Below are 17580 nucleotides of genomic sequence, written 5' to 3'. Positions count from 1 at the left end.
AGGACAGGAAACCGTCTGAAATAAAAGGGCGATACCTCTCCCTCGCTTCAGTTGGTTTCCTGTCCTTGCTGGGAACCTGTCTGGAAGAAGATGTCCATACTATTCTGGGCCTGTTCCAGTGTGGAAGAGTGGACGCCAGCCTGTGCACCAGTTTCCAGAAGCGTCGTCCGTGGTTCCCTGGAGCCGTGTCCGAGCGTGCGCAGGAGGTCAGGAGGGGCTCCGGCTCTCCGCAGACCACTGCGCTGTCCTCTCCCTGCCGCAGGCTCCTGGCTGGCCGCATGCCGGGAGCGGCGTCTTCCGGGTGTTACACGCCTAATGTCACGGCGCGGTGCACGCTGGGAGAGGCGTGCCTGATGACATCGGGGGGGAGGGCGGCACCCGTATCCATCATGGCAGCGCCCTGTAAGCGCTTTCCGGCCGGCTTTTGAAACCTCGGCCGGCGGGCGTCAGTAGGGGGGGGGGGGGCTGTCTGCACGATGTTCCCAATTATTATGCAAATAATATTTTCTCAGATTTTCCCAAATTACCTATATGAATTGCAGTCATTGTAATTTTCCTGTCAAATAACTATTAGAGTACAACTGAAAGGTTTTTGTACAAACTGCCTATGATAACAGTATATTTTTAAAAAAATAAAAAACTCAAACTGCACTCAAAATGCATGTTCCAAATTATTATGCACAACAGAGTTTTCAACCTTTTCATTTTAATAAAGAACAAAAAAATGGTCATTTTTGAAATTATAAGCATTAGCAGGTTATTACAAACTGAAATCAAACAGTTTTCAACTCAAAACTTTATTCTAGGTGATGTTACATTTGCACATAGGACCGCTTGTTCGAAAGGAGCTTCTGAACTCTCTGATTCATTGAATTTGTCAGGTTTTGGATGGTTTCTGCTTCAATTGTTTTGCATGAGGACAGAATACCCTCCCAGAGCTGTTGCTTAGATGTGAACTGCCTCCCGCCATCATAGACACTCCTTTTGATGATGCTCCAGAGGTTCTCAATGCGGTTGAGGTCAGGGGAGCATGGGGGCCACACCATAAGTTTATCCCCTTTTATGCCCATAGCAGCCAGAGATGCAGATGTGTTATGTGCAGCATGAGACGGGGCATTATCATGCATGAAAATGATCTTGCTGCGGAATGCACGGTTCTTCTTCTTGAACCATGGAAGGAAGTGCTGTTTGAGAAACTCAACATACATTATGGAGTTCATCTTTACCCCTTCAGGGATCCTAAAAGGGCCGACAATCTGTCTCCCCATGATTCCAGCCCAAGACATTACTCCACCTCCTCCTTGTTAGCACCGTAGCCGTGTTTGCATGGGGTGTCCATCAACCAGCCATCCTCCACTCCATCCATCTGGACCATCGAGATCATTTCATGCATGATAATGCCCCGTCTCATGCTGCACATAACACATCTGCATCTCTGGCTGCTATGGGCATAAAAGGGGACAAACTTATGGTGTGGCCCCCATGCTCCCCTGACCTCAACCCCATTGAGAACCTTTGGAGCATCATTAAAAGGAGTGTCTATGATGGCGGGAGGCAGTTCACATCTAAGCAACAGCTCTGGGAGGGTATTCTGTCCTCATGCAAAACAATTGAAGCAGAAACCATCCAAAACCTGACAAATTCAATGGACGAGAGAGTTCAGAAGCTCCTTTCGAACAAGGGGTCCTATGTGCAAATGTAACATCACCTAGAATAAAGTTTTGAGTTGAAAACGGTTTGATTTCACTTTGTAATAACCTGCTAATGCTTATAATTTCAAAAATGACCATTTTTTTGTTATTTATTAAAAGGAAAAGGTTGGAAACTCTGCTGTGCATAATAATTTGGAACATACATTTTGAGTGCAGTTTGAGTTTTTTATTTTTTTAAAAATATACTGTTATCATAGGCAGTTTGTACAAAAACCTTTCAATTGTACTCTAATAGTTATTTGACTGGAAAATTACAATGACTGCAATTCATATAGGTAATTTGGGAAAATCTGAGAAAATATTATTTGCATAATAATTTGGAACACAGTGTATACTCGTGCTTGTGGTATAGCAGCTATGGCAGACCAGGACAGCCAGGAGCAGCAGCAGCTGACCCCTCCACCTCAGCAACGCCAGCAGAAGAAGCAGTCGGACACCTCTCACACGGACAGCCGCTCCAGTAACCGTAGCGCCAGCAGGAGAATTAAGGTCTCGGACGCTTCAGGGCCATCCAGAAGGGATTCATCTTATGTCCCGCCACAGCCTCCAAATCCGGTACCCTTTTGTGACTTCAGGGGTGAGTGATCTTCGTGAATGTCACTTAATAGTAATGGAAAGTTATTATGTGCTTCATTCCTTAGGAACCTAAGAAGAGTAGCGCCAAACAGAAGCACAGGGTTTGCGCCTTATGCCCAGTCCCCCTTTCCATAGATTGGCAGAAACAGCTTTGTGCTAGGTGTATTAACCAAACCATAGTGGAGAGCACCCCGGATTTTGCTTCTAATTTGAGATCCGTAATCTGTACAGAGGTTCAAGATTCCCTAAAAGGCTTGCTAAAGGGGAAAATCAGATTCCATAAGGATATTTCCTCCGACTATGATTTATCCTCCCAGTCGGAGGATCCATGCCTCAGTGATTCATCATGCTCCTCTTCATCAGACAATGGTAGGCCCTGTTTTCCTATTGAGCGTACGGACAAGTTGGTCAGTGCTGTCAGATCAACCATGGGGTTGAGGGAGGAGAAGGCAGCTAGGTCCCTGGAAGACATTATGTTCGCAGGCCTGGAGGAAAAAAAAGAGACGCTCCTTTCCAGTGAATCCTAAAATTTAAACCCTTATAGACCTGGAGGAAGCCTGAGAAATCGGGAGTGTTGTCCTTATCCTCTAAAAGAAGGTACCCCTTCGAGGATAGTGTCTCTGGGTCCTGAGATAAAATTCCTAAAGTTGACGGGTCTGTCGCCCGATCATACAAAAAATCGTCCCTACCCCTGGAAGATTCGGGCAGTCTAAGGCTTAGTGCCCACGATGCAGAAATGAAGCAGAAATTTTCCTGAGCATTTCTGCATCTCCTTGGCAGAAAAACGCACGCGGTTTTTACATGCGTTTTTGCATGCGTATTTGCCATGCGTTTTTCCAATGCATTGTATAGGCAAATACGCATGCAGAAACGCACAGAAATTGGTCATGTCCGTATTTTTTCTGTGAGTCAAATCCGCGCAGAAAAAATCCTGACCATGTGCACAGAACTTGCAGAATGTCATAGAAAGTCATGGGATAAGGTATGCAATGTGTTTCTGGAGTGTTTACGCGCTGCAAATACGCACCAAAAATGCATCGTGGGCACACAGCCTAAAGGATGCTCTAGATAAGAAGGCAGACTCCTTCCTGCGTCACACCTGGGAAGCGGAGGCAGGGGACCTGAAACCAGCGGTAGCAAGCACTTGTGTCGCTAGGTCACTCATGGTAGAAGACCAGCTCAAGGATAAAAAGATATCCAGAGATAAAATCCTCTCCAATCTACCTTTACTACAGGCAGTGTCTGCTTTCCTTGCCGACTCCTCAGCGGATTCGGTTAAACTCGCTGCCAGGTCAGCAAACTTATCTAACACTGCCAGACTAGCCCTATGGCTCAAGGGTGGCCCAGGAGACCTGCAGTCTAAACATAAACTATGTTCCCTTCCTTGTGATGGTAAACTCTTGTTTGGCCAAAAACTGGATGAGCTTTTGGAGATGGCTGGCAACAGGAAGAGAGGTTTCATGGGGGACACAAAAAGGTCCTACTTTCGGAGGAAAAGATTTAACTGGGGTCGCCCTCCGGGAGAAAGGAAAAGATGGGAGTCCAGATCTAAAAAAGACTCTGGTTACATGTTTGGGGGGCCATCCTCCAGTACCAAAAAGTCTTCACAATGAATCAGGGCTAGAGGTCGGGGGAAGGCTTTCCCATTTTATGCCAGCTTGGGACGCCATTACTTCAAATCCCTGGGTGTTCAGTATCATAAAGAATGGCCTAAAGATGCACTTCAGTCAAATCTCTCACCGAACCTTCATGATCACCCCCAGGAGGAAGTCCAGGGAGAAGCAGATAGCTTCTAGAGGTGCTAGATTTAGTCAACAAGCAGGTCCTTCACGAAGTTCCTGATTCACAAAGGGGAAGGGGATTTTATTCCTCCCTATTTGTGATAAAAAAAAACAAAACAAATGGGTCCTTAAGGACCATTATCAACCTCAAAAGTCTAAATCAGCTGATAGAGAACCAGACTTTCAAGAAGGAATCATTGAACTCTGCAGTAAAACTCCTACACCACAATTGTTTCATGGCAGTTATCGACCTAAAAGATGCCTACTATCACGTCCCAATCCATCCAGACTACCAGAAGTACCTAAGGGTAGCCCTATTCATCCAAGGGGAATTGAGGCATTTCGAATTTACTGCCCTATCCTTTGGACTCTCGATAGCACCGAGAGTGTTTACAAAGGTTATAGCGGAGGTGACAGCTTTTCTCCGAATCAAAAAACATGGTGATTGTTCCCTACTTAGACGACTTTCTGGTAATAGGGAAATCAGAAGACCACTGTTCCTCTCAACTCCTAGAGGTCAGGACAGCCTTACATCAGCTAGGATGGTTGATAAATATTCAAAAATCAAAACTATCCCCCTCAAGAACTCAGATCTTTCTGGGCTTGACCCTAAATTCCCAACTCCAAGCCCGCTTCCTCCCCGAGGACAAGGTTTGCAAAATAATCAGCTTGGTCTCAAGGGCCATAGAGTCTCCAGTGATGTCCCTGAGAGGAGCAATGTCCCGACTGGGCTACATGACGTCCTGTCTCCCAGCAGTCAAATGGGCCCAAGGTCATATGAGGCTTCTTCAGTGGGAGGTCCTGTCAGCGCAAAAATCCTTCAACAGACATTTAGAAAGAGGACTATCTCTTTCCCTAGAGACGGTAGACTCCCTCTCATGGTGGACAAACAGGGAGAATCTGACCTAAGGCTTTCAGTGGTCCAGACCAGTCAACCATACAATTACAACAGATGCAAGTGGCTCCGGCTGGGGGGGTCATCTAGCAGATCTCTCGGTTCAGGGGCTCTGGCTATGTCACGAAATAGGGACATCATCAAACCTAAAAGAGCTTTTGGCAGTGGAGAAATCCCTGATAGGCTTCCTTCCCCACATACAGGGTCGCCATGTCCAGATCAGGTCCGACAATCGGACGACAATGGCTTATATAAATCGCCAGGGTGGTACAAGATCACGCTCCCTGATGGTAGTGGCAAACAGAATCCTGCATCTAGCAGAACAGCATCTCCCATCCCTCAGTGCTCTTTACATCCGGGGGGTGAAAAATTCAAGGACAGATTTTCTCAGTCGCCACACTCTAAGACAAGGAGAGTGGGCTCTAAACCCGATAGTCTTCCAACAGATTATCCAATTATGGGGGTCACCGGACATTTGGGCAAACAGGAAGGTGGAGAGATTCTGTTCACTAGATCTGACAAAAAATCCCTATACTGTAGACACTCTCCAGATACCCTGGACGTTCAGGAGGGCCTATGCTTTTCCACCGATAGTAATGATCCCGGCAGTTGTGAGGAAAATTCGGGAGGAGGGGGCAAGGATAATTCTGGTAGTCCCCTTTTGGCCAAAAAGACCCTGGTTCTCCCTACTTCATCTAATGTCGGTCTCGGATCCCTGGGTTCTGCCGGACAGGCCGGACCTTCTCATCCAGGGGCCGATGTTCCATGCACAAGCCAAAGGTTTCCATCTGGCGGCTTGGAATTTGAGAGGATGTTACTGAGGAATAGGGGGTTTTCACCAGGTCTAGTTTCCACCCTCTTGGGTAGTAGGAAGCCCATAACAACTAAGATTTATAGCAGAATCTGGGGAAAATTCCTGGATTTTATAGACTCCCCGTTGTCGGATAAACCTCCAATTAAAGAGATCCTAGAGCTTTTACTGAACGGACATGACCTGAGGTTAGCTACGGGAAAACTTAAAGTTCAGGTGTCTTCCCTAGGGGCGTTCTATAATTGCAACCTGGCAGGGAACGTTTGGGTCTCTAGATTCATTAAATCCTGTTCCAGAGCTAAGCCAGTTCGGGCTCTCAGAGTTCCTCCCTGGGACCTGAATTTCATTTTAAACGCACTCTCTGGCGACCCATATGAACCCCTGCAGGTTATCGCTCCAAAGTTCCTCACCCTCAAAACCATTCTCCTAGTGGTCCTAACATCAGCCCATAGGGTGAGTGACCTGCAGGCCCTTTCTGTCGATCCCCCATACACCCAAATTCATGATGACCGGGTCGTCCTACGTACAGATCCAGCATACCTTCCGAAAGTAGTTTCCAGATTCCACTGTAATCAACAGATTGTGCTTCCCTCATTCTGCAGTAACCCAAAAAACCCCGGGGAGGTTAGGTTCCACAATCTAGATGTTAGAAGGGCTTTATTACAGTACATAGACATGACTAGTCAGTGGAGGAACGACCGGACGGTATTAAAGCTCATTCTGCCAGAGCTGTAGCGACCTCCTGGGCAGAGAGAGCTGACTTCTCAATTGACCAGATATGTAAAGCTGCTACTTGGTCTGCACCATCCACCTTCTACAAGCACTATAGGTTGGATCTATCCTCCTTTGACCTCACCTTTGGGAGAAGGGTACTTCAGGCGGTGGTCCCTCCCTAGGGTGCTCATATTCTCCAAAATTATCTCAAGGTGTGCTGTCATGGGTGAGGGGAAAAAACCAAGGTTACTTACCGGTAGCCAGTTTTTCCTGAACCCATGACCGCACCCGTAGTTTTCCCCGCCCTGTCTCTTTCTCACACCCTGGTGAGCACTTTACATTTTGGGTCTATATATATATATATATATATATATATATATATATTGTAGGTGTTGGTTATGTGTCTAACCTTTCCTGGAGGTCCTCTCAATGCTCCGTAATCAACTGAAATGAGGGAGAGGTACCGCCCTTTTATTTCAGACGGTTTCCTGTCCTTGGTGGGGCGGATCCCTTTCTCAAGGTGTGCTGTCATGGGTTCAGGAAAAACCGGCTACCGGTAAGTAACCTTGGTGTTTTACAAGCACTTAGGAATTGTAACTATTTATGCAGTTGACACAACCCCATTAACTTAAAACATACCCGAGCTGCTGCAGAACACCATAATACACACCTCAGCTGCTGCAGAACACCATAATACACACCTCAGCTGCTGCAGAACACCATAATACACACCTCAGCTGCTGCAGAACACCATAATACACACCTCAGCTGCTGCAGAACACCATAATACACACCTCAGCTGCTGCAGAACACCATAATACACACCTCAGCTGCAGCAGAACACCGGAATACACCTCAGCTGCTGCAGAACATCATCATACACACCTCAGCTGCAGCCTCCTGGGTGACATCTTGTATCCCTGTACTTTACGGACCCCATGTATTATGTCCTGTTCTCAATCTGTTTTGCGTTCGCTCCATTTTTTAGGCTTCTGGGGTCGGTCACATGAAGCCAAATGTCCTGTTTCTAGGATATAAGAAGAATTGGCAGTCGTCTCACCCAAGAAATGTTGACAGTTATGTGGCAATACTGCAGTACGTATGGACACCCCATAATTCACATGTATTTATAAAAAAAAAAAAAAAAACCTGATTCTTCGTATTCCTAGTCTCGGGTCTGCAATATCTATAACAAGCCAAAATTCTGCCCATCCAGTCACTATACTTGCCACGTTTATTCCAAACTATTGCATGTTTTTGTTTTAATGTTATGGTTATTTTTTTATTTACCGGTATATTTATTCGTAATGTGTGGTAATTATTAAAAAAGATAAGCAGCGGTGGAATATAAACCATATCTGCATTATTTATCCACCCTGACATAATCTATAAAAATAATCGCTCTTGTCAAACATTGGCGTAATTGATGCCAAATCTTCAGCGTCCTCACTTTATCTCCGCTGCTCCATAATTTTTAAGTCAGTACTAGAATAAGGTGTAATTAAATAATGTAAAACATTGATGAATTTGGATTCAGCATTTACTATAGTGAAATGTCGCAATTTTCACAAAAAGTTCGGTGCAATCGCAATGATAAATGTACAGTGCCAACTCTGACCACTAGGTGGCAGATATCTCTCACTACAGTGCCCCCTTCCATGCACTGACCCCTTTCCATGCTTTGTCCCCTTCCATACAGTGACCCCTCCATGCACTGTCCCCCTTCCATACAGTGCCCCCTCCATGCACTGTCCCCCTTCCATGCATTATCCCCTTCCATACAGTGCCCCCTCCATGCACTGTCCTCTTTCCATGCACTGTCCCCTTCATGCATTGTCCCCTTTCCATACTGTCCCCTTTCCATACAGTGCCCCCTCCATGCACTGTCCCCCTTCCATGCATTATCCCCTTCCATACAGTGCCCCTTCCATGCACTGTCCTCTTTCCATGCACTGTCCCCTTCATGCATTGTCCCCTTTCCATACAGTGCCTCCTCCATGCACTGTCCCCTTTCCATACAGTGCCTCCTCCATGCACTGTCCCCTTTCCATACAGTGCCTCCTCCATGCACTGTCCCCTTTCCATACAGTGCCTCCTCCATGCACTGTCCCCTTTCCATACAGTGCCCCCTCCATGCACTGTCCCCTTTCCATACAGTGCCCCCTCCATGCACTGTCCCCTTTCCATACAGTGCCCCCTCCATGCACTGTCCCCTTTCCATACAGTGCCCCCTCATGCACTGTCCCCTTTCCATGCACTGTCCCCTTTCCATGCACTATCCCCTTTCCATACAGTGCCCCCTCCATGCACTGTCCCCTTTCCATACAGTGCCCCCTCCATGCACTCTCCCCTTTCCATACAGTGCCCCCTCATGCACTGTCCCCTTTCCATGCACTGTCCCCTTTCCATGCACTGTCCCCTTTCCATACAGTGCCCCCTCCATGCACTGTCCCCTTTCCATACAGTGCCCCCTCCATGCACTGTCCCCTTTCCATGCACTGTCCCCTTTCCATGCACTGTCCCCTTTCCATACAGTGCCCCCTCCATGCACTGTCCCCTTTCCATACAGTGCCCCCTCCATGCACTCTCCCCTTTCCATACAGTGCCTCTCTCCAATGCTGCAGGTAGAGTCAGCATTGCTGTTGCAGCATCAGAGGAGCACAGGGGCACTGAAGTTGGCCGGATCCCGTGATCCAAGACAGTTGCAGTGCTGCAGTTGCAAGCTATTTAGCTAAGAGCTTGTAAGCGCTGCTCTCCTAGCCTAGGAGACTGGCCACCGCTTATAGACTACAGAGGTGGCCAGTAACTTAGTTGCATATAGGAATCTGAAAAATTTAAAAAAAAATCAACTTTACTTGTTGCCTCAGACAATTAAGCAATTGATCTAAAAGTTTTTCAAGTTATTCCCGCTATTTGCTACTCATGGAGAATACGACGCTAGATGTTTTTTTACTTGTTGCCTCTGCCCCTCAGTGGTTTTGGATCTGGAAACAATCTCTCGTTCTATTCCTGTCTTGTAGTGATGCTTTCGACTTTAACTGTGGATTGTGCCTGCTCAGGATGAAAGAAGGTCTGAACATGTCCCGCGTCATGCAAGCTCATAGTAAGTGCACGCTCAGAAATGTCTACCGCTCCGTGACATTATCCAGATGTCGTAACGAGCCGGTATTGTTCTATATAGTAAATCCTGTGTTCCAACACATGGAAGGATCCAAGCTGCAAACTGGGGCTGAAAACGGAGCAGACAGCATGCCTGCAGGAACATGTAAGTGACCGGTGTGGAGTGGACTCTTCTGCCGTCATGAGATGAGTTGGTACCTGACCACCACCCCATCGGTTTATTTTACAGCAAATTGTGCATGTACAGAAACATTTTCTGAATGGGGACAACTCCTTTAAAAATCAAACATCAAGAATCTTATAAATTTGTCTGCCGCTGGAGTCCACCGCTCAGCCGCACATGCATGCTTATGATGATTACTATTTTGGAACAGTCCCTATGTTTCCCTTTAAATTTGGCACATACCTTTGCAGCACTTTCTAGGCTACCAGCAATCAATCCACATAAATGCTCCAGATTTTTGCAGATAATGTTATTTTCCTGTAGAAATAAATGGAAGCTACAATGCTAACTTGTACTTTTTGTGAATTGCAGTGGATCCAGAAGCGGTTACCGTTGAGCAACAGGCCAGCACCATTTTCCAAGTTAATCAAGGAAAGAAGACAATAGATATCTACTGGCTCTTTGATGATGGAGGTATGTATAGGGCCTTTTTTAACTTATTAAAGGAGAAATGAAATTGTAGTCAGAAGCCCAATATTCCCTATGACAGTATTAACCAAGTCTGTTTATAAAGGTCAGGTGCCTTAAAAGAGCCACCGCTCTAGTTGGTTTATAAAGGTCAGGTGCCTTAAAGGCCCACCGCTCTATCGTATGACCCATCAAGAGGAATGTCCTGTTCCCTATTGGTGACATGAACCCGAGCAGAGCTCACACGGCACAGGGGACAGGCTTTAGAGTCAGGCTAATTTTTTCTCCTGCTCAATACGTGGTCTAAAACAGACTTCTCTTCCCGACAGGACTGACTCTGCTGATCCCCTACCTTCTGACCCGGAAGAAGAGATGGGAGAAAGTTAAAATCCGAGTGTTTGTAGGAGGACAGATCAACAGGATGGACGAAGAGCGCAAAGCGTAAGAATCTCATTGGCTATCATACTGCACGACTGTGCACACACCGCACCAGAGCCACCAGGAGTGTGGATAAATGTCCTGTATGAGCTGCTGGTACATCTGGGGTTGCCATATACCGAAAAATATTTGATTTAAAGGGATTTTCTTGGGACATTGATCTTATCCTTAGGGTGGATCATCAATTGTCAGGTTGTCAGAGGTCCAAATCCCGCCACTGTTTTACCTTTGTGGCAATGCTAGCCTATAGAGAAGACCATAGATCGATTTTTCTCATATTCTGTTGTCTCAGCGGTGGAATCTTTTTTTTCTTATAGGATGATCTCTTTGTTGAGTAAGTTCAGAATTGGATTTCACGAGGTGCATGTACTACCAGATATCAACCAGAAACCCCGGCCTGAACAGTAAGAGCTTTGTGAACCAGCAAAATATTTGTGTCTGAAAAAAAGAAAAAAAAATTGTTTCGCCAATATACAGTCATGGCCGAAAGTGTTTGCACCCTTGAAATTGTTCCAGAAAATGAAGTATTTCTCCACGAAAATTATTGCAGTTACACGTTTTGCTATACACAGGTTTATTTCCTTTTTGTGTATTGGATCAAAGCAAAAAAAAACTGAAAAAAAGTGGACATAATTTCACACACAACCCCCAAAATGGGCCGGACAATATTGATGGCACCCTCAACTTAATATTTGGTTGCACACCCTTTGGAATAAATAACTGCAATCAGTCGCTTCCTATAACCATCAGCTTCTTACACCTCTCAGCTGGAGTTTTGGAACACTCTTCTTTTGCAATCTGCTCCAGGTCTCTCATATTTGAAGACGTCTTCTCCCAACAGTAATTTTAAGATCTCTCCACAGGTGATTAATGGGATTTAGATCCAGACTCATTATTGCCACTTCAGAACTCTCCAATGCTTTGTTTCCATCTATTTCTGGGGGCTTCTCGAAGTATAGTTGGGGTCATTGTCCTGCTGGAAGACCCATGACCTAGGACGCAAACCGAGCTTTCTGACACTGAACAGTACATTGTGACCTAAAATCCTTTGGGAATCTTCAGATTTCATGATGCCTTGCACACAGTCACGGCACCCAGTGCCAGAGGCAGCAAAACAAGCCCAAAACATATTTGAGTCTCCACCATATTTGACTGTAGGTACTGTGTTTTTTTTCTATGTAGGCCTCGTTCCGTTGAAGGTAAACAGTAGAATGATGTGCTTTACCAAAAAGCTCTATCTTGGTCTCATCTGTCCACAAGACGCTTTTGCAGAAGGATTTTGGCTTACTCATGTACATTTCGGCAAAGTGCAGTCTAGCTTTATGTCTCTGTGTCAGAAGTGGGGTCCTCCTGGGTCTCCTGCCACAGCGTTTCAATTCATTCAAATGTGGATGGATAGTTCGTGCTGACACTGATGCACCCTGAGCCTGCAGGACAACTTGAATTTCTTTAGAACTTGATTGGGGCTGCTTATCCACCATTTGGACTCTCCTGTGTTGCAACCTTTCATCAATTTTTCTCTGACGTTCACGTCCAGGGAGATTAGCTACAGTGCCATGGGTTGTAAACTTCTTGATTTGTTGCGCACTGTGAACAAAGGAACATCAAGTTCTTTAGAGATGGACTTGTAACCTTGAGATTGTTGATATTTTTCAATAACTTTGGTTCTCTCAAGTCCTCAGACAGTTCTCTTCTCCTCTTTCTGTTCTCCATGCTTAGTGTGGCACACACAGACACACAATGCAAAGATTGAGTCAACTTCTCCCCTTTTTATCTGGTTTCGGGTGTAATTTTCATATTGCCCACACCTGTTTACTTGCCACAGGTGAGTTTGAATGAGCATAACATGCTTGAAACAAAGTTGTTTACCCACAATTTTGGAAAGGTGCCAACAATTTTGTCCTGCCCATTTTTGGGGTTTTGTGTGAAATTATGCCCAATTTGCCTATTTTTCTGCGGGTTTTTTGTGTTGTTTCAATACACACAAAGGAAATAAGCATATGTATAACAAAACATGTGTAATTGCAATAACTTTCTGTGAGAAATACTTCATTTTCTGAAAACAATTTCAAGGGTGCCAGCACTTTTGACCATGACTGTATATGACTGGGATATTTAGAAACATTATACCCGGCTCATATCAAATGGTTGTTCTGTGAGCGCAATATGAAGGGCACATCATTGCTGAGTATAATGGTATTGGTGTGATTTGACAACGCCTGATTTACCTCTCCTTTAAAGGAACCATGTTTGGAAGTTATCCTATACGTAGGATAGGGGATAACTTTCCGACTGCTGGGACCACTAATGAGCCTAAGATGTAATGACATGTTGCTCTGTTCTCACTGCAGAGTGATTAACCTGCACTAAGCTACAGTGGGGGCGTGTTCTTTTTCTGCTGTGCTGCTGCCTGCTTTTGATTGGTCAGCATCATACAGGGAGAAGAAGTACACGCCCCCCAGTGAAAACTGTCTGATAACACCCACTTGGACTTAACTATTTTGTTTTTTAACTCAATAGGTGCCAAATATTTTGATTGCTAATTTCTCCACCTCGGAAAGGTGAAATTAAAGGCAAAAAAAAAATTATTCTGCTCTGGTGCCACTATTGGATTGTGTGTCCAGGTCAACATGAATAATTTGGTGAAAGGTCCTCTTTAAGACAGCTCAAATTCACTTCTATCATTAATGTGATTCTCCTAGGTGCATAGACTACCATTGTACTAGGTAGCACATCACCTGTCATAAAGGACGATGTGCTGCTGAGAACAAGCTTAAGAATCATTACAAGCGTTTTTCTTGCAATTTGGGTGATTGGCAGCCGGTTAACACTGCCCGATTATTCATAGCAAGGCTCGTTCATAATAATCATGCAGTGTAAATGCACTCCAAAGCCCCCTATATACATTAGATGATATTGATGGGTTCGGCTGACAAGCTAATATGTATAGGGGACCCCAACAGATTATTTTCGGGGGAAATTAGGATCCAGCATGTCCATTTTGGACTTATGATTCTTTTTTTTTCTCGGCATAAGCCACCGCCAGAGATATCTGGCAGTGGCTCTTTTATAGAGAACATGGGAGCGCTTGGCAGAGTGAGCGCTCCTGTGTATGGGAGAGTCGGCACGATCAGCCGCCATTACCTGGGCCAGGTAATGTGAATCGGTACATAGCCAAAGATGACGTTTCTAATTTGTCATTTCATTCTACACAACAATAAGATAAACTATTGATCTCTGTCGACAGCGTGAAGCGGTTTGAAGATCTCATTGCACCATACATGCTGAATGACGGCTTCAAAGAGGAGTTCCTGGTAAACGAGATGAGACGCGACTGTCCATGGAAGATATCAGATGAGGAAATCAAGAAAAACCGGGCCAAGGTCTGAATACAATCACATTGTGTGCAGGGATCAATCAAAACCGGGCAGGAGGTTTTTGTGGGCAGGCAATTCTAGGGAAAAGCAATACAGTGCATGTAAAATCAAAGTGTAAAAAGAGACTCTCATTCAAAACTCAGTGTTTTACATCGGGGTTGTCCACTTTTGGAGACTTGTTTTTTTACTTTAATACATGTATTTAAGGCTAAAAATCATTTTTGCAGTTGGGTTTCATTAAAAATATTGCCTTCTATAGCCACTGTCTATTGCTGACTCCTCAATGAGTTAACTGAGAATCTGTTAGTGAGCTGGTTCTGAGATTGTAACTCTTCTGTCTTTTTCTGAGCTCCTCTCGGCTGATTTAGGACCACATCAAAGTAGAATGTGCAGGGAAACACAGAACCTGGAAAAGTCAAACAGTGCAATTTTTTTTTAATGCAATCCAATTGCAGTTATTTTTCACATGTATTTAAGTAACAACAAAAAAATGTCCCAAAGACGGACAAACTCCTTTAAAATAACTTTTCTATGTTATTTTATAGTCTTTGAGGCAAGTCCGACTGAATGAGGTCCTGCTTGATTACTCCCGGGATGCTGCACTGATCGTTGTGTAAGTATAGAGTTAAGCTCCATATACACTGGTTTTGGGGACACACAGTGCTATTCTTCCTGTAAAAATTGCAGACACCACAAAGGACCCCATTATAGGTCAATATGGTTTCCAAACCCTTTTGAAATAACAAAAGACTTAACATGTGCACAGCAAAGTCGCTTTTGCAATGCTGTGCATTATGTTCATTTTTTTGCTAGTGCTTTTTTAGGCTGATTCCGCATGAAAAAGTCATTGTATGCACATACTCTCTTGAAGAGGTTTTTTTTTTTGCAGCTTTTTGATTGAACGATGCATTAGATACAGCAGGCTCCATCAGAAGAGGCGTTTTTCAAAACCTCTTTAGGAAAAAAAAAAATGCTCAGACACCTCCTATAAACAGCAGTGTGTATTTCCAATAGAAATGAAGTTTTCCAAGAATCTTTTAAGCAGTTTCTATGAAAGATTTTGGAGTGAATCCGATCTACAGAACTCTGTGTGAACATAGACCTAGGCCAGGTTCAAAGAGAGTTTTTGTTTTTTTTACGCCAATTGTAGAAACGCTTCAAATACTTTCAGAATCTGATTCAATAGAGAGTCCGGTATGCACAAGGTTTTCGGAGCAGAAACTGAGCAGATAATCCAGATATTTGAGGAGGATTTGGAGAGTTCTCGCTCAGTTTCTCCTCCAAAAACTTCTCAAAAAAAAAAAAACTTTTACCATCTCCAAAAAAAAGTTGTGATTGTATGGACATAACTTGTAAAATGAAAACAAGAATTTCTGGAAACCTTTTGGGCGCTGATTTTGCAGATGGAGGGAAAGGAAAGACTGACACTCCTATGGCTTCTGGTGGTGCGCGTTATTAGTTCTCTTATTTTTGGGATGACAGACCCCAAAGAATACAATATAGCAGAATACAACCCCCTATCTGGAGCTAATTACATAAGGTGCTAAAATGAAGCTGTGGTTTGAGATCGGAGACAAGAACGTCAGCGCTGTGACTTGTAAGACACCGCAAACAAAGAGGAAAGTCAAACAGTGCAGAGGAAAATCAAACATAACTGCACCGTGCCATTCATTATCTGACTTGTATATAGCCAAAAAGGCAGAGTTAAAGGAACACTAAATACAGAAAATGCACAAAAAATAAAAAAAATCAGCAATATTTCAGATATTTTTATTTTCTCTGTGTCCAAGGTCAGCAATGTCTCCTTTCCTTCTCCTCACTGTGTGTGGCTGGAAGATAAAAACCTGCAGCAGGAGCCTTCCCCCTCTGCCCTGTCTGCCTACTATGCCCCACCCGCTTGGCTTAGGGGACAGGGCTTTAGCAAAGATGAACTCGAAATTAACCTTTTTGCTCAAGTCTGTTTCATGATGATGCAAAAATGCTTCAGATGAATAAACAGGGAGGACAATTATATTTAAGTAATTAAAACACTAATTTATAAGCTTAGTGTTCCTTAAACCCTGTTAGTTGTTACACTCACACCACCTAAGTTCAGATAGGGGCCAGACAGGTTACATGAATTTGTTGGAATCCTGGGGGAACCGTTACTCAGGGCGACCATAGGCTGCAGCTTCTCTCAGGTACATGATAGATTCAGTTGCTGACTAGACACATCTGACAAGAGTCTTCATAAACGGTAGAACAGTAACATTTAATGAGGCACAGCCCATGCAGTGCAAATGTCTCTTTGAGCAACAGGCTCCAGTAGTAACAGTACAGTCTCCTTCGCAGCACAGTAGTACACAGTCTATCTTGTAGCACTGTACAGCACACTTCTATGCATACACAACCGCAGGATTTCCTTCACAAGGACTCAATAGTACACAGCATTCTTTATCCTGCATGGAAATGGAGGGTGAGGAAGGTTTGATGAGGGAGATGATCCCTGTGACACCATTCAGCTGGAACTTTTCGTACGTCTTCAACCAGCTCTCTCTCACTAGACTTTAACAGTTCTTTGTTTCTACAAAGTCTTTTTAAGGAAAATCAAAGCATGAAAACAAGTCTTTTCCCCTTCTCCCATGAAAGCACCACCTGAGAGAGGGTATCTGCCCACCAAGGACAGGAACCTAGTGAATAAAAAGGCGGTACCTCTCTTCCGCATCAGTTTTGGTTCCTGTCCTTGTTGGGAGCCTCTCTAGGTGGTGCCTCGCCTACCTGTTCGTGGGATCTGGAGCGTGGATCCCGGGATCAATGCGGCCTGGAGGCCGTGAAGACTCAGCAGATGGGACCTCTGTTCCCAGCCCCATCTTGCTAGTGCCTGGGTCTGTGTGCGGGGCGGTGCCTTCCAGGGTCCTTTCCCACGTGCGCCGGGTCCGGCAGCCGGGACTGCGCACGCACGGTGGTCTGTGGCTGGGCGCACTGGCAGGCAGGCCTTCCGGGCTGTGCACGTGCAGGGTCGCGTCGCGCCCAGGGACGTAGCGCGCCGGAAGTCCGGGATGCGCACGCGCGGGGTCGTGTCGTGCCCTAGCATGAGCGCGCCGGAAGTCCGGGTCTGCGCTTGCGCGGGGTTCGATTACCAGGGCACATCCCCGTTTGCAAGCGCGCCGGGAGCCGCTGGGTCTGCGCACGCGCAGAAGGGATCCTGCAGCGTAGCTCGCCAGCTGGCAAGAAGAAAAAAAAAAGAAAAGTCTTATGTATATTTTAATTAAAAAAAAAGGAAGTAAAGGAAAAAATAAAATTAAAAAGAGAGAAAGAGAGAGCATGCTGCTGCCGGAAGGGGAGGGGCCCAAAGGAGGTGGAGCCCCTTTATGCTTTAAAAAGATGGGAAGCAGTCGAGATGGTGGTGTCTGCATCCCCGTCATCATGAGTGAGGAGCCGCAGTCACCTGGGCAGCAGCTGTCACCGCCGCAGCAGGAGGAACAGCAGCAGCCACAGGCGCCTAAACAGCGTAAACAGCTTAAGCAAAATGTGAGACAACCGGAG

The 17580-nt window shown here is 45.2% G+C and overlaps 1 protein-coding gene across 3 annotated transcripts in view; it reads left to right on the top strand.

The window, feature by feature from the left end:
* The window catches only part of SLC12A3 (solute carrier family 12 member 3), a 50961-nt gene that overhangs the window by 23827 nt on the left and 9554 nt on the right, over window positions 1–17580 (top strand). For 2 of the 3 annotated variants that reach the window (XM_073659114.1, XM_073659115.1), the window contains exons 19-26: window positions 7478–7584; window positions 9510–9592; window positions 9671–9754; window positions 10145–10246; window positions 10570–10681; window positions 10996–11082; window positions 13926–14061; window positions 14601–14668. In XM_073659114.1, the coding sequence (XP_073515215.1) occupies window positions 7478–7584; window positions 9510–9592; window positions 9671–9754; window positions 10145–10246; window positions 10570–10681; window positions 10996–11082; window positions 13926–14061; window positions 14601–14668 (779 nt within the window). The remainder of the gene's footprint in view (window positions 1–7477; window positions 7585–9509; window positions 9593–9670; window positions 9755–10144; window positions 10247–10569; window positions 10682–10995; window positions 11083–13925; window positions 14062–14600; window positions 14669–17580) is intronic. The other variant, XM_073659116.1, reaches the window with a different exon arrangement.

Source organism: Phyllobates terribilis, unplaced genomic scaffold (assembly GCF_046119375.1).
Source record: "Phyllobates terribilis strain yellow unplaced genomic scaffold, ASM4611937v1 Scaffold_13__5_contigs__length_258822181, whole genome shotgun sequence".
In the NCBI taxonomy this organism is placed as follows: Eukaryota; Metazoa; Chordata; class Amphibia; order Anura; family Dendrobatidae; genus Phyllobates; species Phyllobates terribilis.
This window is presented reverse-complemented; position numbering and strand designations above follow the sequence as displayed.